The sequence below is a fragment of the Rhamphochromis sp. 'chilingali' genome (genome assembly GCF_963969265.1).
Source record: "Rhamphochromis sp. 'chilingali' genome assembly, chromosome: 17".
Classification (NCBI taxonomy): Eukaryota; Metazoa; Chordata; class Actinopteri; order Cichliformes; family Cichlidae; genus Rhamphochromis; species Rhamphochromis sp. 'chilingali'.
Window position 1 is genome coordinate 15,497,955 of NC_137944.1, and position 23,217 is coordinate 15,521,171.

A 23,217-nucleotide genomic window follows, 5' to 3' on the forward strand; every position below is an offset into this window, starting at 1 on the left:
GATCTGACGTCATCGCCCACGCCCCCCCCCCCCCCCCCCTTTCGACATAAAAAAAACATGGCGAACACACGGAGAAGTTGTAATGTTCTTTCACGGACCATTAGTGTCGCGGAGAAACATTAAGATGTTGTAGTACAAAGCAACGCTGCCACACAGGATAAAGTAATTTATTGTCAAGGAGAGCAAAATTTCTCATTGTAGAGAGTGAGAGTTAAGATCGTTGGAGGCAGAGTAGAGGCTACAGTCACGTGAAGAAACATGATTTTTAAAAAAACATTTAAATGTTCAAGAAGGACCTACTTTGTATTTCAGTGCTGTGCTTCTCTTTATGTCAGAGGACAGGACACAAACTTACTGGTGATCTTTTTTTTAAATCATGATGTTAATTTGCAGGTGAATTACACTTCCGCGTCAGATGTACACCATAATCGGAACCCCATTTTAACCTTACGCCGGAACCTTCTGTATAACCTGACGTACTCCTCACGACAAACGTAACTACAGGTCAACGACTTGAATGGCGACAAAGGTTGCGGTGTAGGTATTAGGAGCTCCCGGTTGCAAAGTCAGTTGTGCCAGATTTTCCGCAGAAGTCTAAATCACACTTTACAACCCCATTTCCTAAAAAAGAAAAAAAAAAAGCTCCACCAAATACAAGTTACAAAAAAGACAAACGTCCAGCTGCAGTTAAATATTAAGCAACTTTATTCCTGCAGTGTGACACTTTAGCTTGAGGTCATAAAATAAAGTCCACGGGTTAGCAACAAAGTTGTTTTCTACATTATGCTCCTGGAGTTGTGTCTTCTTTCCTTCTTCATACACATTGGAAGATGGTGAAGTTTTTATTCTACTTCTCAATAAAAACATGAACAAATAGTAGTGCTCTTTTTGTTGTATTTAAATAAAGATTCCCAGACATGCATTATACCTAGTACTGGACTAAACTGCATTTTTCTTTTAGTGTTGGACTAGGCTTTCTGGGAAGCATGCTGCTACTGCTTAAATTTTTTTTTTTTTTTTTAAATCAGTTATTTTACAGTTTGGGTTTTTTTTTTTTTTTTTGGAAAATAGGGTTGTGTGAGTAAAGACATCTCCCATCAGGTCACCACCTTATCATTTTTACTTCATTGCATCATGTAGCAAATTAAGGTCGCGCCACTACTCGATTATTTAGTCCTGTGATCGCCACATACTGTTAAGCTGAAACAAAGCTGCTTTAACTGCCTTATTTTTCCTCACTTTTATTCTGCCACTCATGCTGTGTTTTGTATAATCCCCCTCCTGCCAAAAAAAAGGAAGAAATGTTGATAAAAATGTTGCAAATCCAATATAACGACCAACAAGTTTTTCTTTCTTGGTGGACAAACCAGTGTTAACTATGCTAAGAGCACAGGTCCAATGCAGATGATTTAATTTTAAAAGGTTTCTATAATCACAGTGCACCATGAATATGTGTAAGCAGTGAGTCACTTATCCTAACAGCATTAGTGGGCTAAAAACTCACTGCATATACATTCAGTCTCTTTGAGCTACTGGATTTGAAGTGAGACAGAGCAAGCACACACACTCGCACGCATTTACAGCGGCAAATAGGCATCATCCCATGATATTCTCCATACGTCTCACAGCAACAGCACATACACATTTATATTGCCTTCACATGGAGTGCAAATAATATTCTTTGGATTTTTTGTTACAAGAAAACTACCTAGTTAATTTTGCCTTAAAACCTCATTAGCTGTAAGCTAAAGGAAGAATCTTCAAGTTCTTTAGTTCTTAGCAATCGTGGCAGCAAAAAACTAAAACTGTATTCTAAGCTATCATACATGTACAGCATTTTGATATGTTGAAGTAGTACTGTAACTTGTTGGCGATGGGAGCATTTTAAGCTGGTTTTATGATTAAGCATTTAGAATTCAGGAACAGTTTCAAGCATCTGCTTTTGGCATATACTTAAACAGTCACCTTACATTTGAAAAAATAGGCATAATAGTTTCAGCAATGGAAATACAAAACAAGAAAAAGATGTGCTGGAAGTATTGGTACAAAAAAATGAAATAAATATCAGCATTGAGAGACTAAAGAGGTCCTCTTTCTTCTGAGTTGGATGAATATTTCTGAGACACATTCCATAACTTAAGCTTCTGGGCATCCATAAGAATCCCTGCAGCTCTTTATTTATCTGATGTTGCTTCATTAGCAATGAAAGATGTAAAACTTGGTGTGCTTATTTAACAAAAAAAAAAAAAAAAAGATATAATATTTGGCCTTCTTAATGTGGTCGGGCCCTATTAGGTATGTGTGGATGAAGGCGATATGTCCCTGGGTGACTTCCAGGTTTCTCCTGCTGCTTCACAGGTTTCTGCAGGGCTACAGGAGCAGATGCAAGCAGGCCCCCTGCTGTGTGGGAGCTGTTTGTAGAGGAGGAATTGACCACCAGTTCAATTTTCCCCTCCAGTTTTACAAGCCGTGTCAGAATGTCATCCAGTAACACAGCTATAGTCCTCTTCAGGTCAGCTATTTGAGTAAAGTACAGAGAAAAAGACAGAAGGGGGAAAAAATCAGTCCTTGAGGCTGCTTTTCTTGCAACTATGAGACACACTTGTCATGTAGGTATTAGTAAAATATGGTGCAATATCATCATACTTTCCATTTAAAAAGTATGGTAATATTGCACCACTTCTGAATTTTTCTAAATTCTTACCATATCCTGCCATGGAGGTTCCTTGTGGCCCACCTGGTGCATTCTGGTTCTCTTCTGTCAGCACTTTGACATATCGCCGGCTTAGCTCCAGTATCTTCTCACGCAACTCTGCACTGCTCTGATGGCGAGGCTGCTGCACAGTGTACCTCAGCAGCATAAGTCCCCATGCCAGGCCAAATGCCAGGAGTAGCATACTCAGCTTCTGAGACATGTTCCTACGCAGTAGTGCAGCCAGCATGGTACTGTGGTGAAGGGGAAAGGTGGCTATGAATGCCCGGTCTGAGGCTGAAGGTCTTGAGTTCTTTGAATTTTTAAACAATCAGCTTGACAACGTAGCAGTTCCTGCAGGAAACAAATCCTGCTGTCCTTAGTCAAACAGAGGTCAAAGCTGTCAAAGTCTGCTGCACATCCTGCTCATCGTGAGGGGATATGAAGAAGTCTGGAGTAACAGCAGAAGCCAAGAAGTGTAGCCACAGACATCGGCACTCAGGGGTGTTTGGAAAGGTGCTTGGGTTGCAAGATGTGTGAGACCAAATCACCAATGCAGACTGGGTTTTTAGGCAGGGGATCAGCAGACATGGCTGAAAATGCTTTAAAAACAAACAAGAACAAGAAAAAGAAGACAACAGACAGAAATAACAACATTAATATAGAAGGAAAAACATGCTTACATTAGGGATGCAATGAAAAATCTGACAAAACAATTACTTTAAACACTGCAGCAAAACTCCCTCCCACAATCCAAAGACATGCAGTTAGTGAGATAAGGTTAACTTGTGATTCTAAATTATACACAGGTGTTAATGTGAGTGTGACTGATTCTCTCTCTCTCTCTGTGTGTTAGCCTTGCTTCAGACTGGCGACCTCCCCAGGGTGTACACCATCTCATGCCCTATGGTAGCTGGAATAGCCTCCAGCCCCCCACGACCCTAATAAGGATGAGCAGAAGAAAATGGATGAGATGGATTTTTTTTTTTTTTTTTTTTTTTTTTTTTTTGCAGTGCTGCAATGTCATGATTAAAAGAAAAAAAGCTTAAACCCATTGCAGTCTCATTTTTGTTCATCCTCTAAATTTGTAAGGGCTCACAATGTTTTTAAACACAGAATGAGTATTTTTGGGTGAGTTAATGAAAGCACAACCTCATGTGAATTATCACATCTATCTTATCATTAATAGCAAGGTTTCCTGAAATACCTTGTTGTTACTAGTGACATTTTCCCCCTTTTACTGCTTTTGGTTACAAACACTAAGCTACAAATCTCTTTCAGCCCTCTTAGCCCAGAAACCTGATTACTAGTTTAGATTTCACCGTACCTACTTTGCAGCTCCAAATAGGGGAGAGAGAAACAGACAGAGGGCATTCATACCCCAATCCCACAATGGGCACAATAGTGACAAATAATCTGCAAGCGCACTGTGCACAGTCAAAGCACATTAGACAATTTCTCAGCTTTCACAACTTTGTCACCAGGTTCATTTTCTGAAAAATCTCTTGGGTGAGGGAGTGTCACTTCTTTTTGTGAGGCTGGAGAGGAGATGGTGATTGAGCAGATAAATTATGAAAAGATGAGTAACACAATCTGTTAAGTGATGCTTCTCATACACGCAAACATGTCCTTTCTGTGACCTGGGCAAAACCAGTTATCAGCAAATACAAACTCAACTAGGAAGAAATTCTTAAAGTAACGGTATAAGTAAGTCAGGAAGTGAGACTCTTGTCATGACCGGACCATAATTTCATGGAAACACAAACGTTTCAGACAAATAATCTTCCACCTGGTTAGAGGACTGTTTAACACAGCGTGCCTAATCGGGCGCATGGCTTATCGGACTCCTTACCAGCCATTCACATCTATCCCAGAAGTTAAATATTGACCACAACAGCTGTCGCATGTCATCTGCACAGGCAAACAACTGGCAGGGTCAGCAAATGGTTCAATTGGGCGACAGGTGCGCAATACCGAACTGTCAACAGTGCTTGGGTTTTACAAAAAAACAAAATACAGAACTTACTGAACCTGTTTATCACCTAGCAGAATATAAAATAAACATGTTTAAAGTAGATTATCCAACCCAGCACTGAAAACGAATCCAAACCACACGTGTGCTTCGTTTCTGATAGGCATTTCGGGACATTTGTTTTTAACTACTTAACAGTCACTGAAGCGGTTTCCAACTCTGTCGATATTTCACGTTAGCTCGACATTTCTGCTCGCCAGCACTGAAACCATACAGTCAACAGCGAAAAGGGAAGGTAAACCTTTTTCGTGTCCCAAAACCTTTCAAAAAACACACATTTCAACCCACCGTGTTATCTGGGAAACTAACTTGAACTGAAGCGGAAATTTGCAGGCTGCAGATAGGCAGTGACGAGGCGACTGTGAGCTCCAGCGGCTACCGGTGGCTGACACTGAATGATGCTTGTTGTTTGGCAACCCAGGGCTGTTGTTGCTGTGTTGTGAACGGCACCCTCCCTTTGTTTCCGTTAACGAAAAGTTAGCTACCGAACTTCGAGTGAAGGTGTCTTTTCCGGCTCAAAGTCATTCCGCCGCCTTCCGACACAGCCTCGAAAAACCGACGGGGTCTCTGTATGCAAAAGTCGGCAGCTAAATTCCAAGCATGCAACTGCGCTGAATGTCATGGTTCCACTGGACGTCTCGTGCATGCGTCAGTGCTATTGAATTATGGGAAATGTATTCATACCCTACTTATCGTGGTGTATCGCCTCTAACCAAATATTTTATTGAATTACTTTCGTTTATCTACGAGTATTATTTAAGGGGAAACCTTTAAGTAACAATGAGTTTATTCCGTAAAAAAGAAATCATACGGCATATTGTAACGTTCACGACGATAGCAAGCCACAAATCCGTCATTGCTTTGTGTGCGCGTGTGTGTAGTTCACCCTGCGCCCATTAGAGGGAAGTCTAAAACCATCTCCATGGCAATTTTAAAACTGGTTGTAAACACAAAGAGTAGCTACTGTGCAAGGAGCGAGCTACAGCTACAAGTTAAACCCTCTAACAACATGGAGAAAATAGATCTCGATCAATCCGCTTTAAAAGCAGTTGATGACTACTGGGAATACAGAAGGTTTGTTTGGCGAGTGTCTTTTGACTGATGGTTTTGGGTTTTCAGTCACCGTCACGTGACAGCTTTTGCCAAAGTTAACATAGCGACTATGCTATTACACTTAGATAAGCTCGTATTATAGGAAAACAAGGAATATAAATAGATTTAACTGTATGTAATATTATTCCTATTGGTGGTTCGTCTTCTGAAGGATTGTGGGTGATGATGATGGAGAAAAGCTCTTCACTCCAGAGCAATATGAGGAATACAGGAAGAAGATGTTTTCTCAGCGACTTAAAAACCGGTTATATGTGAGCTATGGAGTGCCTGGGGGTATTGACTGTAAGCTGATTGGCCCAGAAACACAGTGCTTCTGTGCACATAGGTAACACATTCCTTTATAACTCACACACTCAGACATCCTTCTCTCTTGCACATGCTCAGTAATGAAATGTAATCCAGGTACAAGCAACATAAAACAGACTGGGAAGTGGTTCCCTCTGAGCGACCCCTGGCCTTACCATGCAGAGTCAAGGGATGCTGCTGCCCTGCCTACCAGTACGTCCCTCGGCTTGGACCAAACCCTGTGCGCTGCAGGTGTAAACACTTACCTCAACATCACAGTGAAGCAGCAGGCCACTTGTGCAAGTCTTGTGAGTCTGAAATCACTACATTTTAAAACTGTATTACAGGTTTACTCCACTCAGTGTGAACTCCAGCACCTATGTGGACTCTTGTTCTGCTGACTTTTTTATCAGGCAGTTCTTGTTCTGGATTCCAGAGTCCCTACACCTGTGGGTGTGGCCAGCCCAGCTCTGAACACCAGACTCTGGTAAGACAACTCAAACATCAAACATGTTTTCTTCTTGTTAAAGAAGCAGATGCTAGATCTAGATTTCTATTACTCTGCATAATTTCAAATAAAACTTTATTGTGTTTGCTCTATCTTCTTGGCAGGTTGAGACAAAACTGGAGAGGCAGGCACGCGGTCAGCCTGTGGGCAGGGATGTCCCTTATGCTGCCATGGGTGGGCTGACAGGGTTCAGCTCCTTGATTGATGGTTACCTAGCTTTGGAAATCAGTGGCTCAGGTAAGACTATAACTGCATATAACCTTTTTGTCTTTCTTCCAAGGGAAGCAAAAGTAGAGATCCGTTTTTACACATGTATGGTTTAACACCAACACCCTATAAGCACTAAGACCATTAAAGCCCTTTTTTTTTTTAATCTCAGGCTCTTTGAATTATAGAGTGAGGGATTTGGTGATCCAGCCTTTGCTAGGGTGTTTTTGGATGCATTCAACTGTATGTACTGTTAGTTCCATTAAAGCACATAGGAGGGCAGCAAAGTGCAGTGGAGTGTCAGTGTTGAAACGAAGAAACCTGCAGTGCTGCGATTTGTTCATGAAAAGTGAAAAGTGTAGAGTAAAGACTGTGTGTGGTTATCTCGATTTGGAGTACAGCTGTGTGGACACAAAAATATATGTCTTTCTTTTGATTATAGTACAGTGTGTAAAAAAGATTCAAACTTTATGCAGTGGACTGATTACTCCATAATTTTGCATATATTTTGCAATGACACCTCCTTCCATACATGATTTCCATACTCTCTGCTGTATTTTTTTTTAGATCAAGAAAGCCCTCAGCAGAGCTGCTCGGCATTAAAGACCAACCAAACATCAGCTAAAGCATCAAGGTTTGCTCTCTGTAAGAGAGGGACCAACAAACAATAAAATACAACATCGGTTTGTGTGTATCCATAGGATAATGAATATGAAATACTCAATACATACATATTTGGACAATGCTGAAATTGTTGTCATTTTTGGGAGATTTTAGATAAAAGAAAAAAGCTTTAATTCAAGGGTTTAACAAAAGTCCTGCATTGACTGATTAAGAATTACAGCTGTATAACTAAATGGGGGTGTGGCGAAATGCGGATTGTATGTGGATTGCAGGCAGTGAGTAAGCATTGTAAGAATTACAGCCATTTTTATACACTATCCCCCATTTACAGAGGCGTAATTAGATAAACCTGTTATGAAACGACTGTATGCAGGCAGGAAAAGGACCCAAAGTGCAGACGTTCAGCACAGCTTTAATGCTGAACTCAAAAGTGTAACAAAACTGAGACTACAAAATACACCTACGCAGACAGCACACACAGCAAGATACGAGTAGATCATGACACTGACAAACTGAAACACAGGGCTTAAATACATAGAGGGAGCAATCAGGGAATGGGCAACAGGAGGGAAACACAGCTGGGGCAAATCAGGCCTAACGAGACAAGGGGAAGCAAAACCAGACACATTAACATGAGACATGGACTTTCAAAGTAAAACAGGAAACATAACACAGACTCACAGGCAAGCACTATAACAAAGGGAACAGAGACGTGGGACCAGGGCAGACACAGACACTGACTGGACGTGGGGATACTGCAGACAGGGGAGACAGCAACTATGGAACACAGACAGAAAACCAGAACACTAAAACTCTAACCAAACCCCACCCAGAGAACCTAAACTAAGAATAATCCTAAAACCCATAAAGCAAAGCTAGAATATAATGAAATAACAAAATCAAAGAACCAAGAACACAAAACACTGGGTCGACGACCCAGGGACCCTAACAAAACCAGCATAATTTGAAATAGGTTATTTTTAATACTTCTGTGAAAATCCTGCGCAGTCAGTGACTGCCTGAAGTCTAGAACCCATGGAGATCATCAAATGCTCTTTTTCCTGCATGAGATGCTCAGTGACCTTCTGTTGCTGCTTTTGGGTGTATGTGCTTTGAGTTTGGTCTTCAGAAACTATAAAACACACTCTGTTGGGCTCAGATTGGATGACTGGCTTAGTCATTGAAGAATATCCCATTTCTGTGCATTGTGAAACTCTTCGGTTGCTCTTGCAGTATTCTTTGGGTCATTATCCATTTGCACTTTGACATGGTGTTCCAGTTTTGCAGTATTTGGCTGCATCTGTGCACACAGTATAGTCCTGTAGAAAGCTACTTTAAGCTGCAGTCTTATTCACAAGAGGTCGCCACAGGGGTAGCTCGCATGTTTGATTCGGCAGATTTTTTACCGTAGGTTGGCCTTCCTGATGTAACCCCAAAGGGATTTGTGTCTCCCCTTGGGATCGAACCAGAGATTTCCCGCTTATTAGGTGAATGTGTAAACCGCTTACTGCTATATTTAGATTAAGGAATCCACAGGCTATGTTTGCAGCCTGCACTGTGCATACTATCTGCATACAGTCACACCCTCATTTCTCTGCATATGCTATGGCTGTAATTTACAATCAGTTGATGCACTACTTTTGTTAAACCCCCTGAATTAAAAATCTGAAACTTCGAAAATCTGCACATCACATGTTGATTGTTTGATTTAAAATCTACCATGTGTGCAGAAGCAAGACTAAGGTTAAAAAAATGTCATTGGACTGCAAAGGTATGCCTTTTTCAGAGTTGAAGAACAAGCAGCTTGGTTCAAAGTGAAATCATTTCAGCTTTCACTGAAAAGTATGTCTTTGTCAGTGTCGTGACAAAGTGATATAATCAGCTGTCAGCAAAAGCTGTGACTAAATCCCACCATGCAACTGAACAATTACTGACAATACAGTATATCGGTTCAGTCAAAGAGCTGAGTGGGGGAACCACTGGCAACATTATTACGATGATCCAGATTTTGACACACTGTTTTTGTGAACTTTTAAGAAGACGAAACAATGCTTTATCAAGTAGATGTTGTCTGTTTTATAATGCTGTTTGTGCTGCCATGATGCATAAACCACGGTCCTCTTTATTTGGCGTCTCTGCTGAAACTCACAAGTGTGACTATGATGGTAAAAATTAAGATATGATGTATAATAATGGATTGCATTTATATAGCGCTTTTCGAGACCCTCAAAGCGCTTTACAATTCCACTATTCATTCACTCTCACACTGGTGGAGGCAAGCTACAGTTGTAGCCACAGCTCCCCTGGGGCAGACTGACAGAAGCGAGGCTGCCATATCAGCCCCTCTGGCCATCACCAGTAGACGGTAGGTGAAGTGCCTTGCACACAATGACCGAGACGGTCCGAGCCGGGGCTCGAACCGGCAACCTTCCGATTACAAGACGAACTCTTGAGCCACGATCGCCCTGAATGACTAAATTATTTATTTAGTCATCTTCAGTTGAATTATTATTAAAGTTATTTAAACTCAAATTAATCCAAAGGTCAACCTTTTTAAAGTATATAAGACTACAATTTTCCTAAAGTCTGTGTGTAATTGTATTAAACAACTGTGATCTCAGCAGTGGGCAAAATAAGTGCTATTAAGTTTTGTTTTGTTTTTTCCATAATCAAGCAGCCCTGGCAGCTTTCTCAAGAGCCACTCATCATCTACACGAGTGAGAGACTGAAGACATTTGTAACAGCAAACCAAAGATGAAAAATACAAGACTAAATTAAAACCTGCTCAGCTATCATTTTGAGTTTTACTCAATCACCATCATAACATTTTTCTAAGATTTGGAACCTGTTCACCAGCTATCTTTTTTCCTAAACTTTTCCACCCGTCTATCTTCTTCCAGTTTTCCTATTCAGGGTCATGGGGGCCTAAAACCTATGCCAGCTGTCATAAGAGGAAAGGAAGGATGCACCCTGGACAGGTCGCTGATCTATCACAGGGCCAACAAGTTGAGGGTTACGACCATTCTTGCTCACATTCACATCTATAGCCATTTTATAGTCATGTGAAAAAGAAAGTTTTCTCATGGGTGGATCTTCTTTGTTTGAAGAATTTAAGGTCATTGTTTTCTGTGTGTCTTGATTGCTCTCTTAAATTGTGCCTTACAATGTTGCTTCAGCTCAAGGAGGTTTATGGACATTTGTATATACATAGCTCTTTCAAGGTCCAATGCATTTCACTCAGGTTCAGACCTGAACTTTTTACTGGACTACTGCAGGATCTTGACTTTTCCCCCCCCCATTCATTCTGTTGTAGATTTGCAGCTGTACTTGGGATCATTGTCCATTTTCTTTAGCTATGGCCTTTTTAGTATACAGAGGAGTTCATGGTCAACTCAGGGATAACAAGCTGCCAAGGTCCCGTGGCTGCAAAACAAGCCAAAGTCATCTTCCCTCCACCACCGTGCTGACAGTAGGTGTGTTTGGTTTTCTCCAAAGTGACACAAAGGCCAAAGATTATTGTCACAAATGTTAGCATCTAATTGAGAGCTGTAGAGTCTGAGCTCGAGCTCTTGGATTTTCTTTTACAATTTTTCTGAGCGTTGCATGGTTGGCCCTTGGGGTGAATTTCCTGGGATGTTCAGTTCTGGGAAGATTGGAAGTTATATTGAATGTTTTCCACTTCCAGAAATATATTTTCTATGAACTAGTGGTCCTTAAAGTTTAATTCCTAAAAATCTTATGGCAATGAATAGTCACTCTAACATTTAGTTATAAAACTGGTCAGTTTACGCATGTGAGCCATTTATGACTGACGTTTTCTTGTTGCGAAGAAGCCACCCACTCAACACATCACTAAAATAACAGCAGAATCACGGCGCTACGTGCTCACTGATGAGCGCAGTTTTTAATTTGCAGATAGATGTACTGTCTCCGATTGATTAATCCCATTCCTCACGGTAGATCAGGAATGATGAGAGTTGATTTAATCCATCCAGTGAATGACGATAGAAGCGGGTCATGTATTCTTCACTGACAGCCCACTTTCAAACGTCTTCAACCTAGAAACACAATTAATGAGGCTCCAAATGAGGATTTACTCCCACACAGATGTTCCTACTCTGATGATCGCAAGTCAAACTGGATCAGCATCCACATTGGCGGTGCCCAGTGAATTTCAAGTCACCTGTGTTGTAATGTTGGCATTACCTGAGGGAACTTGGCATGTGTTTGTGCGAGTTAGTGAGCTGAGCAGGTGGTCGTGGGGGAAAGAATGTTGGTCTGTGCTCGAAGGACGACATGGATGCACCTGGGTCTCAGCGGGCGAGTGTTTAAAAAGGAACCAAGAGGAATCTGAAATCTCAAAGCTGAAACTTCAGATTCAGAGTAAACAATGCCCATGGTATCAGGCTAAATAAAGCATGCACAGCTGTTTACACATTTCAAAATATTAATCGTGTTTCTCCTTTGCTACTTAGAAGAGAATCAAGCATTCTTAGAAAAACTTTACCTATTTACAGTGTTTGCTTATCGCAGAGTGGGATGGGGTGAGGCAGAGCAAGAGGTGAAAAACCTATTAATTTAAGAGGTAAAGGCCTGACGAATTAGTCTGGCACGATTACTATTTAGTGTAATTGCCTTTCCATAGCAACCTCGTTAAGGAGGCCACAGGTAATTTAGTTCAGAAACCTGTTGAGGGGAATGACTACTACACTTGACTCATCCCCATGGAAACCACGCCCTGCTTGACTGACAGATTCGACGCAACAAATCAAGAGACAAGAACGGAAGATTAAATTGGCAATTACTGCGCAAGAAGACACTTAATTACCCGTGTGACAGTTATCGTAAACAAAGACTGAATTAACTGGAGGTAAAGAACTCTTCCTGCAATTTCCCCACAGACAGAGGGGTAAAAAATATTCATGCAGAGGCACAGAGAAACACAACAGATAGGTTCTGACACATCATTAAAAAAAAACACTTACATGCTAAGTTAGAATCTAGGGATACAATTTTGAAGAGAATTCCCAAAATGATGCTAAGAACTCAGAGAGAGTCTATTATAACCACTTTACAAAGGGTGTAAAACAGTACCGTGCAAAATATTTGGGAAAATTAATTAATGTGGCATGTTTTCAAATTATTGCAATGGATATTTCTTATTTAACTTGCTGCATAGAAAGTGCATGACCTGCACTTTTAGCAGGAAAGAAATCTCTGGCAGAACCAGGCTTAGGAAGGCCAGCCATCTGCCACAATCAGTTGAGGATGAAAGGAGGAAGACAGCCTATGTGTACTGCTATTTATTAGCTAAAATCATGGCTTTTTGACATAAACAATAAATTGAATGAATGCATGTGTATATCCAAGGTTGCGTCTTGGCTCTTCCTGTGTTGACTTTCAGAAAAACCAGAGGTGACCAGAGGTAATAAAAGAAACAAATACTGTCAAGATCTGGCTGAGAAACTGCAGGATGTAAGGGCACACCTATACATTAGCATCTTGGCAATCATACTAGTAATTAGCATGCTGGCACGAATGACCTGCTTTATTACCTGTTTTACTTTACATTTACTCAATGAATATCACATCATGTTGTGGAAGATTTTAAACTAGTGATTGGAACTATAAACTCATTATGAGATACTTACTGAACACAAATCAAATGAGCAGTAAGGTGATTTTCTCATAGACTTCCACATAACCAGGATTTTTGTAACAGAAGAGTTGCCCCCTGCTGGCCATTAGTAAAAATGCAGGTTTAAAGCTTTTTCAAAGTGGCTTCATGTTACAGACCAGGGGCTACTTCTACCTTTCACACACAGTTTATGGTTTTGTAACTATACTGGCCTTCTGGCTTTGAGGCTAACCACCACACCATTGTGCTGCCCAAAACTGAAGAGAAAAATGCTAAATCATAACATAAGTATTTCAATTTCAGTTTGTTTATTTATTTAAAAGGTACAGTGCAGTTCACTTCCAATACAGAGCACGGAAATGATTTTCACTTGTTCCACTTTTGCATCCACAATGCACAAACAAGATTTACATTGTTCAATTACATATTAAATATATTTATATAATAAATAATATATAATTCATGAGTAAATGATTAACATAATGGTCCTCCTTATCTAGCATGTGACAATTTACTCTCACCAAATCTAATGGTTGGAATGTCCCATAATGTGAGAGTCCAATTTAATGTAGACCTACTACTACACAAACATACAGTATTATTAGTATGATATTATGTTTATGGATATGTAGTGAGATCTATAGTTCCCTAGTTTACCATTTTAGTTATTCATTAATAATCTGATTACTAAATTATTTTCTAACATCTTCAACCCAAGACTTTCAGTGTGGCAGGCCAGTCTTTTTCCATGAATCCTCTCCTGATTACCAAAAGAATCTGAAGAGCTTTTTTCTGTTCTTACTTGAAGAAAACAGAGTAATGTGTAAGAGGAATGAAAAAAAAAATCAGAATTTCATGAATCTAAGGCATTGATGTGTGTGTTTCCTCTCTTTTGTGGTAGAAACAGTGGGAAATTGACTTCATAGATGCTGTGCTTCGATCTCCTCCTGTGTCGACAGACTCGGGAGGGGGGTGGCGAGTGAGGTGAGAGAAATGGATTTTGCTTTTTCGTAAGACACTGTGATAACAGAGTCAAAGGTATTGTATAACTAATGATTGTTTGGCTAGCACGTGTTTACACACAAGCAGCTACACACACCCACACACTCATTCATAAATATATGAACACTGATGGAGTTCATATGAGTTTAAACAAATACACAAAGTAGCCAGTGATAGAGATGAATTAGTGTTACTAGTGTTGCTGTTATTGATTCAACCTAGCAATGAGGCACTTATAAATGCTAGGATACCATGAAAGCTATAAGTCAATGATAAAGGACAGTAGGGTTTCCACAATTTGTTTTTCAGTAACAATGTAAAGTAACAGGAGGCCCAGAATATAAAATATCTAAAATTATAGCTGTCAAGGCAGGACAGAGCCTAAGGTTCGCTGTAGACTCACTCTTGTCCTTTCTCTTGATTGAGAGTTTCCACAAAACTGTAGCTCTTTTTTCTCTTAAAGTCAGGTAAATTATACACGCACAAAAAGAAAATCCATTGACTTTACACTGTTTGTGTTTATATAGCACTTAATAAAAGTAAATAAAAGTTACAAAGCACCTAATAATAATAAAAGCAACAAATATGCATTTTTAAAGTTCAGATTTGAAAGAGGTTACAGAGTTTGCCCACCTAAGATCTGCCTCCAGAATATTCCACATCTGTGGGGCCTGAACTTCAAATGCTCCAAGACTTTTAGTTGGGACCAGTGCAGGTTTATGTCAGCATCTCACAGATATAGGCTGGAGTCTGAACCTGTAGCACTTAATAAAAGCAGCAGTAAAATCTTGAAATCAATTCTAAAACTAACAGTTAACTGGCCTGCATGGACTGATGTAATGTAGTTACTCCTTTTGCTGCATGTTAAAAGCCTAGCAGCAGATTTTGACAACTTAACTGATGCCTATATATATGAATTTATTTATTTTAAAGGGACAGCGTAAAGTAAATATGCGAGAAAACCAAAAACCTACTTTTTGTCTGTACTCCCTGGCAGGTCAGACAAAAACAATAATAAATTTAATAAACCATCAGGTAATGTACAACAATTTGGTCCAAAAACCAAATACATATTTACAACAGTACATAAAATTACAGCATGAAATTTCATAGTACAATAAGAAAACACAAAACAACAAAATATCAAAAAATAAAAACATGAAAGACAGCATATATTAGCATGCAATTAACGATCACAAATCTAAAATCTGTGTCAGATGATTGAATCTAGTCTTAATTTTAAAGATAGTACGCAGAGAATACATTTCAATTTTGGGAAATGTCCCATTTATCCTCAGATCTCTCAGTTAAGTATAGGGTTGCCTTGCATCAGCTAATTAGCTTAGCATAAAAACTAGGAAGACTGGAAAACACCTATCTGACACGCTGATGAATTACTAGTGATTGTATTTTCTCTTGTAAAATGTTTCTTGACCTTGTTATTGGTGTGAATCCACCCTTTTTGGCCATTTGTAATCATCTTAAACAACCAATGTAACAACTATGTTAAACATTAGCTGTACACTGGCTAACAACAAGTGCTGTGACCCTCTCTGTGGGCCTGTGCTTGTGTGTTTGTGCTCAGCTCAAACTCTGCATATACAGTAAAACACTCTTTAATTAAATAAATGAGATATAATGGGTTAATTAGTGAGCTTTAGTGGATTTGCTGCCTTTGAACAGAGACTAAGCTAAGCTAACCAGCCTAGCTTTACATGGATTTACATTTAATAGACAGCTGTGGGATCTTCCTATTTGAGAAGCAACAAAGGAAACAAGCATGTTTCCCGCAGCAGTTCATTTTAAAGCACATTACGCATTTGCCATTATAAGAGGTCAAAACATTTAGCCTAGATGAGAATAATATCTCCCTTGTCTTAAGACTTAGCCCAATTTTAAGCCTCTTAAAGTGCAGTACTATTTTGTATCATTAATCCTAAGTAAATAAATTATGCAAGAAACAGCACTTAAACTCAAACATCTTTATAAGCAGTTTTACTTATAATATTGCACTTGTTGTAAAAAAAATTCCCACTGTTTTAGTGTGAACATCTGTATTCACAGTAGCCTAACCATGCATTATGCTACCCTAATAATAACATTAAATCTGCAGATGCTTTTAATGTACAAAATAAGTATCGGGGCATAGTCAGTGGCTGATTCACAGTGAATGTGAACGTCATGAATGCAGCACATTCTCTTGATGCTTTGCCTACTAATGCATTGTTTACACACTATTACCAGGCGTCTTCTATATGGTATCTAATAAGTTGGTAAAATATTTTAACATATATTTACAGCTACAGTATAATAAATGGATGGATAAGTACTGTCAATGTATTCAGTAGACATACTAATATGTTAAATAGTTATGATTTGGAAATTGTGATGTCATTCATTTGATTGTGTGTCTTGTGTTTAAATACATACGTTTTAAAAGAATTAAAAGAATCAATTTTAATTGTTGTTTAAGGTTATTTTTTGTCACTCTGCCACTCAAAAAAAAATTAAAACCTCGCCAAAATGACTCAGATAAATTCAATTCAATGTGACAGCAGACATAACAGTGACGCACACAGACTGCCGTGGTCTTACACAGGTCGTAACATTTATTAAACTAAAGTTTAGGGCCCTTTGACGTGTTACAGGTTTCATCAGGTTTCCTAATATAAAAGCTCAGGACTCCCACCTGCACACCTGAGCCGAACCAACCTGTCACAGCTTGCTAGCGTGACCTTCTGTTCATCTGTCTCTCAAAAGACCTTATATGATGCTTCTCTTGACATGACACTGGTGCTGCTTTCACCCCAGAAGCAGATGAGACACACTTGCAAACACCCATACAGATACAGACGCATACTCACACAGATCAGAGGAGACAGCAAGGAGCGCTGACAGACAAGGTTAAGACAGGTAAATTAAAATGAGTGAAAGCAGTTTGACTCTTAAAGCAGTGGGTGTTTAATAAGGAGAAGAAGAAATGAATAAACAGAAGAAGAAATTAATGTTTCCTCTATGAGGGTTGTCAGTATTGTATTTTCTGTGATCTGAAAGTAGAGGAGAAGCTTAGGTTTCTTTGAGATGTTGCATAATTGCCTACAAAGACTGTCAGTTAATGTCAAAGCCAAGACAAAGAAGAACCATTTGTGGATATGCTTCTATGAAGTTTGTTCAGCAGAAATCTTTCTGTAAAACTATTGTTAACTTAAATGTCACCTAATGTAAGTCAATTGTTATTATGATGAAGCAGAGCTATATAAGCAACAATCAGACTTTGTTAAAGTCGCTAATCCAGTGCCTTGGTTTATTTAATCGATGACAAACCACAATCCTCTGCAATGGCGCTCAAATCACCTTCAGTTTGCAGCTAAACCGGGAGCTGCCGTGCCCTATCTAAGTAATAGTAGTGCTTGCTTACCACAAGTCACCATTGCACAATAGTGTAGTCAAAAGCAGCAATTTAGATGTCAGAGTTGTATGTAAAAATGCCGTTATAGCCAAAGAAAGCACAAAGCTGCAATGGGATTTGGCCTGTTTGCATGCAACTGCCTGACAGAGACGACGCACATAGCCTGCTTGTCTCTGTTTCCTCGTGCGCTCGTACACACTGTAAATTTGAAAAGTGTCATTCAGAGCAGCCGAAAATTGCGAGCCTTTTCATCTCTACAAATCCCGGGAGAGAACTTATTGTACAAACCAGGAGGCTGATGAGAGGAGGAGAAAACAAATTTGCATTTAAACAGCTTGCTCTCTGAAGGAGTCGGTCTCCACAGAGCCGATTTCTGATAATGCCAGCTCTTCATTAAATTATTTTCTGCAGCGGTTACCTTAAAGGTGCTGCATTGATACATCATTGTTAACTTAATTGCAGGTATTTTTTTAATTTGTCTAATTAGCCAGCATAACTGGGACTGTATTAGGCTGATTGGTAGCCATCTTTCTAATAGCACTGATATTATTAGTGCTGATGCTAACATAAAAGAATGATCACATTTCCCCTGAACTCTCTTAGCCCTGTCACTTAACCATTTTTCTCCCCCTGAGTTTGAAGAACGGTGCCCTCGTCCTCTTCCTTTTCCTCTTTTGTGATGTACAGAAATTCACCAGATTTCCTCCAATATCTGACCTGGTTGTCAGAGCTTTTTTAATTATAGATCATGATGTAAATATTTAATGAACAGAACACTGGATGAGACTGTTATAACCCCAAGCACAGACTAATCCTCTGTATGTGCAGTAAGAAAGAAGCCGCAAATAAGCAAAGATGTCACTGGCAAAATGTCTCCTAATTGCATACTTGTTAGCTGATTATTTTTGATCCCCTGTCTCACCTTAGATGTAAAATGATAAGGCTGGTGGTGTTATATATTGTTCTTACTGTTAAAAAAATAGTCTTTAAATAATGAATTAAAGACATAGCCCTTTTGTTTTTTTAAATGGATATCTAGAAGAAAAGTTCAAGCAGGACTAAGTGCATTTGTTGGGGACTATTTTCACCTGTGTATTAATAAATACTTTTGACAGTGATTTACAATAGCACCCTTTTACACCCATCAAACCTGTCCAGTGTGAATTGCACTGCAGAGTTTTCTCACAATTAATGTCTCTGATTCACTTAAACTGCATTGCATTTCCATCCAGCTTTCAATCAAGCAGCAGAGGGGGACTTCATGTAGTGGTGTGCTATTCGCCACTTGTTATATTTTCCCTGAGTTTATCTACCGAGCTTCTCTTTCTATATGTCTAAAGGCTCTTTGACTCTTGCTGGCAAGGATGCGTGCTGTTTCAAAAGCTCAAAGGTATCCCTAAAGACACCGATTTGTCTGCGCGTGTCTCCTAATCCACTGTCTGACAGGCATATTTAGTTTGGGATTCATCCACTGCCTCAAAGGAAGTTCTTTGGGTTCAAATTTTAGGCCTGCATAGGAATATTTTTGAGTTGCTGTTTAATGCTCTCAAAAATATAAGCCACACTAAAAGTCAATTTCTGTCCCTAGAGGAACAATCCACATGAATATTCCCCCCTGATTGGACCTAAAGGTAACTACATGTACCTTTCTAAGGGCCAAACAAGACTAAGAAATGCTTTACAAAATGCCAATCCTGTTCTGAATTAATCAAAAAGCTAAACTAATGGAAGCCCATGTACCTCATTAAGAAATAAGAGAATAAAATAGAAAAATGTCACCTGAAGACCAAGACTTCTCTCTGTAAAAACTAAACCATACATATAACTACACCCTGTCCAGGGTACAACAGCAGTACCTCACATGGTATGACCCCAGAGACCTCTAAAAGTACAATATAGTACAGGAGCAAATGCTGAATGCTCCACATCTTTGTATGGAAATGTACTGATTGGCTCTAATTCACTTTGGTGCAAACTGAAAGATCTCAACAACATTGCATCCAGTGAATTCATGATCACACAGTCATGTTTCCCAGTGGATGAGTGATCCCATGACTTCATCTGTAAGCATCGCCAGGAAGCCTGCGTTTTCTCTTCGGAGCTGTACACTTTCTAAACACCTGCTGGATGGATCAGCAAACTTTTTCACAGGCATGCACGGATCCTAGATGACTAATCTCTATCAAGGTGATGCCCTGGCTTTTTCCTTTAGTGCCACCATTAGCGGTGAGATGTTTTAGTTCCTTTAACGTTTTATCTAGTGCCATTATCGGGTCAAAAACTTAAAAGTCCACCCCCCGCCTTTTTAATCAAGCAGACACTATTTGACCTCTCAACTTTGTCGGAGTGCTTTAGACATCTGCTCCACTCACACAAGTCAGACACCTACGTATACGTGCAAGCTGTTTCCTTGAAAACGTTGTTATACCTGATGAAGTGCTCTCTTTGCGCGCACGCATGCCCTGAGGAGGACTGAAAGTTCTCATTCCTGCCTGCGATCATGACGATTTGGTCATGACTCTGTGCTCCACACTCTCTCACTTGTGCCCCATCCCTCATCTCCCCTCTTAGCATCCTGTGTTACACAAAAACCTCTTAACGCATCCTCTGCGCAACTTAAAAAAGCAGCACTGCTGAAGAATACTGATTTTGACAGATTATACGGCTGCGGGCTGGTATACAAAAGGATTATGAATGGGAGGTAAATGAAGCACTCGGTGATACAGATTCATTTGAAGTGATATTTGGGTTTTCTTATTAAGTGGGTTCCTTGGAGATTGGGCTCTTCTTTGGCTGACGTGTCGTGACATTCACATTTAGGGCTTTTGTTCACGTTGAGAGTCACAGTCTCATTTCATCTGAGGGAATAACGGCAAAATGAAATTAGTGGACTGATTCAGTCAAATGGCGCTCATGCACATGTGAGTCGGTTTGAGGTCTTTTTATTCCAGATCAGCCGAGGGCGCCGTCACAGGAGTTTCTTTCGTGAGGAGGCCTTCTATAGAGGAATCATTTGAAGTTCGCCCACAGTGTTGCATTACTGCCACTCTTTTGTGACTTCAAATGGGATTATTGATCTCATTATGTAGAAGAATAACTACTTGATTGTGAAATTGTTTACCTTCTTCCTCCACAGAGGAGCTGACGTGTGTATCAGCCTGTCTGTGTGACAGTGTGTGTTTAAATGCAGCTCTGTGTGTGTGTGTGTGTGTGTGTGTGTGTGTGTGTGTGTGTGTGTGTGTGTGTGTGTGTGTGTGTGTGTGTGTGTGTGTGTGTGTGTGTGTGCAATAAAAATATTGTTACATTAATAACAAGTCAAGATAATCCAAGCATATTTCCAATAGGAAAATTGTCCATTAGATGCGTAACTGTGCACTTGCTGTGGACCTTTTAGAATTTAATTATCCTGTAGCAATAATTATGTTATGCTCCTTCATAGACATGACTTGTCTTAATTGGTTTGGATTATAAAATACCATCGTATCACCAGGGTTGGCTAAAGTCTGGAAAAACCATCCCTAAAACTGCTTGTTATTAACGCACTCTGTTTCTACTTTCCGTTGTTATTTTGCATCTATTAAACTAATGGGAAGAGCTTCAAATACTCAATATAAAAAAACACTCGCGCTAATGACAGCATCAGCGGTGACGTTCACGCGAAGAAAGGCAAAGATAGCGCTGCTCTGACGCGCTTTTCTGCAACGCGTCTGGCGCACACATATAAACCGCCGCGCGCACCAAGCGCTCAGAAGAGAAAAGGAGACGCCACAGGACAGCGCGCAGATCTCGCTCTAACCCTTGGGGAAAGTAAGTATGTAAATATTAGGTTGACATGATATTATTTCAGCTTTTTAAAGTCTCTCCGTAGCACTTCTAATGCGTATCTACTGGGTATGCCATGAAAGTCCTGGTTTCTGGAATACTAACCTTGTTTGCAGTAAAAAAAAAAATAAATAAAAAAAATGCTTTGTTTGTTTTCAGAAAGAAATTTATCCAGAATAAATGACAAATCCAAGAAATTTACAGCACAGCATAACAGGTGTCCACTGATGTTAATTAACTGTTCTGTACTTCACTCTGCCAGATGCATCCTAACTTGGTAAGCTGGCTGGGGACTCTGGGGTTCCTGCTGTGGGCGCTGGTCTGCTTGGGCGCCTTGACGGAGGCATACCCGGTGAAACCAGAGAACCCCGGGGAGGACGCCCCCGCGGAGGAGCTGGCCAAGTACTACTCAGCCCTGAGACATTACATCAACCTCATTACAAGACAGAGGTGGGCGGACTAATTAAACCTCCCAATAGAATAGAATTGAACATAACAGAGTACTTATTGTTTACTCATTATTTCTTTCCTCTTCAAATGCTGCCCCCACTGTTCTTTTATTTTTTATAAAATAATTTTTAATAAATCTATTTTAGTGGGACTATTTCATTTTATCTCAAAACGTTGTTATACCCTGGGCTGAAATGCCATAAGTTACACGGGTAAAGGCAATAACACGTCTTTTTTTTTCCTTCTATTTCTCTGGTATCTTCCAACTGGTCAAACTGATCAGTAAGGAAACTGAGTTTTTCTGACAGTGCTTGTCATGTCATTCAAAGCCAGGAGGCTATAAGCTGGCAGTCCGGTGGAATTTTACTTGTTGGAGTTATCTGAACCTTGCAGGTCTTGTAGATTATTCGTTCTCTCTTGTGACAGAGCAGATATCGCCTGCTGCCCATTTACCACTGATTTTTTTTTTAAGAAAGGAAGGAAGAAAGAAAGAAAAAGAAAAGAAAGTCCAGACTGTCACCGTGCAGTGGCAAGTCACCCGCTGTTCTTGGCTTTCAGCTGTCAGTGGGCTGGATACCTCTGCAGGCGTTAAGCCACCCAGAGGGACAAATGCGCCGTCACGTCTTATCTTTTCAGGCAAATGTGACCACCTGCGATGGAACTCCTATCTGAGCCTGCTGGGTCTGATTCTGCACAGATTTCTCTCAGCTCATGACTGGACATATGACTCAAGGACACAGCGAGATATGACTTAGAGTTGTTCGCTCGTAATTGGACAAAGAAATTTATATTTATTGTTATTCATTTTTAAGCTCGCCCTTTTTAATTCCTTCTTTCCATCTCGCTCTGCTCCAGGTATGGGAAGAGATCCAGTCCTGAGATTCTGGACACACTGGTCTCAGAGCTGCTGCTGAAGGAAAGCACAGACACGCTTCCACAGTCAAGGTATGCGTTTAAAGGCGCAACTTTTCTGTCGTTGTATTTGTATCTCGATCTTTACACCTCTCTGTCTCTCTCTTTCTCCGTGTCTCCAGATATGACCCATCACTGTGGTGATGCTGCCATCCCTCTCGTCTCGCTCACTGCTGTCCCGCCAGCGCTGACATTCTGACCTCTACATGTCCGTCACTTACGTCCTACACCAAACGAACACCACGCCTCTGCCCTCCTTTCGCCTCCATGAGCCGCAACGTATATATCCAACCCCTCTTCCTTACGCATCAGCCACACCCAACACTGCTTGAAGTCTGTGCCATAAAACTGTAAATACTTGATTCTGAGTCGTCATCTGTGCAACATGATCGTAAAGTGGAGGAGGGGGGGTCTGCTGATTGTATTGTATATTTGTGCTATTAAAGATTCACTGTTTGAACAAAGGCATCCCCTGGTATCTGTTTGACGAGTGACACGATGACAGTGTTGTATATTATTTGCA

At 40.1% G+C, this 23,217-nt stretch overlaps 3 protein-coding genes across 7 annotated transcripts; 2 read left to right on the plus strand and 1 right to left on the minus strand.

Moving 5' to 3' along the window:
* Positions 1-136: 136 nt before the first annotated feature.
* Positions 137-6,501, minus strand: ccdc126 (coiled-coil domain containing 126). 4 transcript variants are annotated; one of them, XM_080863205.1, is made up of 4 exons: positions 5,013-5,362; positions 3,555-3,633; positions 2,705-3,294; positions 137-2,517 (listed from the first exon to the last, which is right to left on the minus strand). In XM_080863205.1, the coding sequence occupies exons 3-4, from the start codon at positions 2,940-2,942 to the stop codon at positions 2,273-2,275; spliced, it is 483 nt and encodes a 160-aa protein (XP_080719331.1). In that variant the 5' UTR covers positions 2,943-3,294; positions 3,555-3,633; positions 5,013-5,362; the 3' UTR covers positions 137-2,272. The 4 variants fall into 4 exon arrangements, with proteins under 4 accessions (XP_080719331.1, XP_080719333.1, XP_080719332.1 ...); XM_080863207.1 differs by lacking the exons at positions 3,555-3,633; positions 5,013-5,362 and adding an exon at positions 6,389-6,501; XM_080863206.1 differs by lacking the exon at positions 3,555-3,633 and having other exon boundaries at positions 5,034-5,362.
* fam221a (family with sequence similarity 221 member A) lies at positions 5,644-11,091 on the plus strand. Its single transcript, XM_080863202.1, has 6 exons — positions 5,644-5,798; positions 5,989-6,162; positions 6,240-6,430; positions 6,536-6,609; positions 6,735-6,867; positions 7,405-11,091. The coding sequence occupies exons 1-6, from the start codon at positions 5,647-5,649 to the stop codon at positions 7,506-7,508; spliced, it is 828 nt and encodes a 275-aa protein (XP_080719328.1). The 5' UTR covers positions 5,644-5,646; the 3' UTR covers positions 7,509-11,091.
* Positions 11,092-11,100: 9 nt separating this feature from the next.
* On the plus strand, positions 11,101-23,119 carry npy (neuropeptide Y). 2 transcript variants are annotated; one of them, XM_080863208.1, is made up of 4 exons: positions 11,101-21,317; positions 21,595-21,782; positions 22,638-22,727; positions 22,817-23,119. In XM_080863208.1, the coding sequence occupies exons 2-4, from the start codon at positions 21,595-21,597 to the stop codon at positions 22,836-22,838; spliced, it is 300 nt and encodes a 99-aa protein (XP_080719334.1). In that variant the 5' UTR covers positions 11,101-21,317; the 3' UTR covers positions 22,839-23,119. The 2 variants fall into 2 exon arrangements, with proteins under 2 accessions (XP_080719334.1, XP_080719335.1); XM_080863209.1 differs by having other exon boundaries at positions 11,101-14,083.
* Positions 23,120-23,217: the final 98 nt, after the last annotated feature.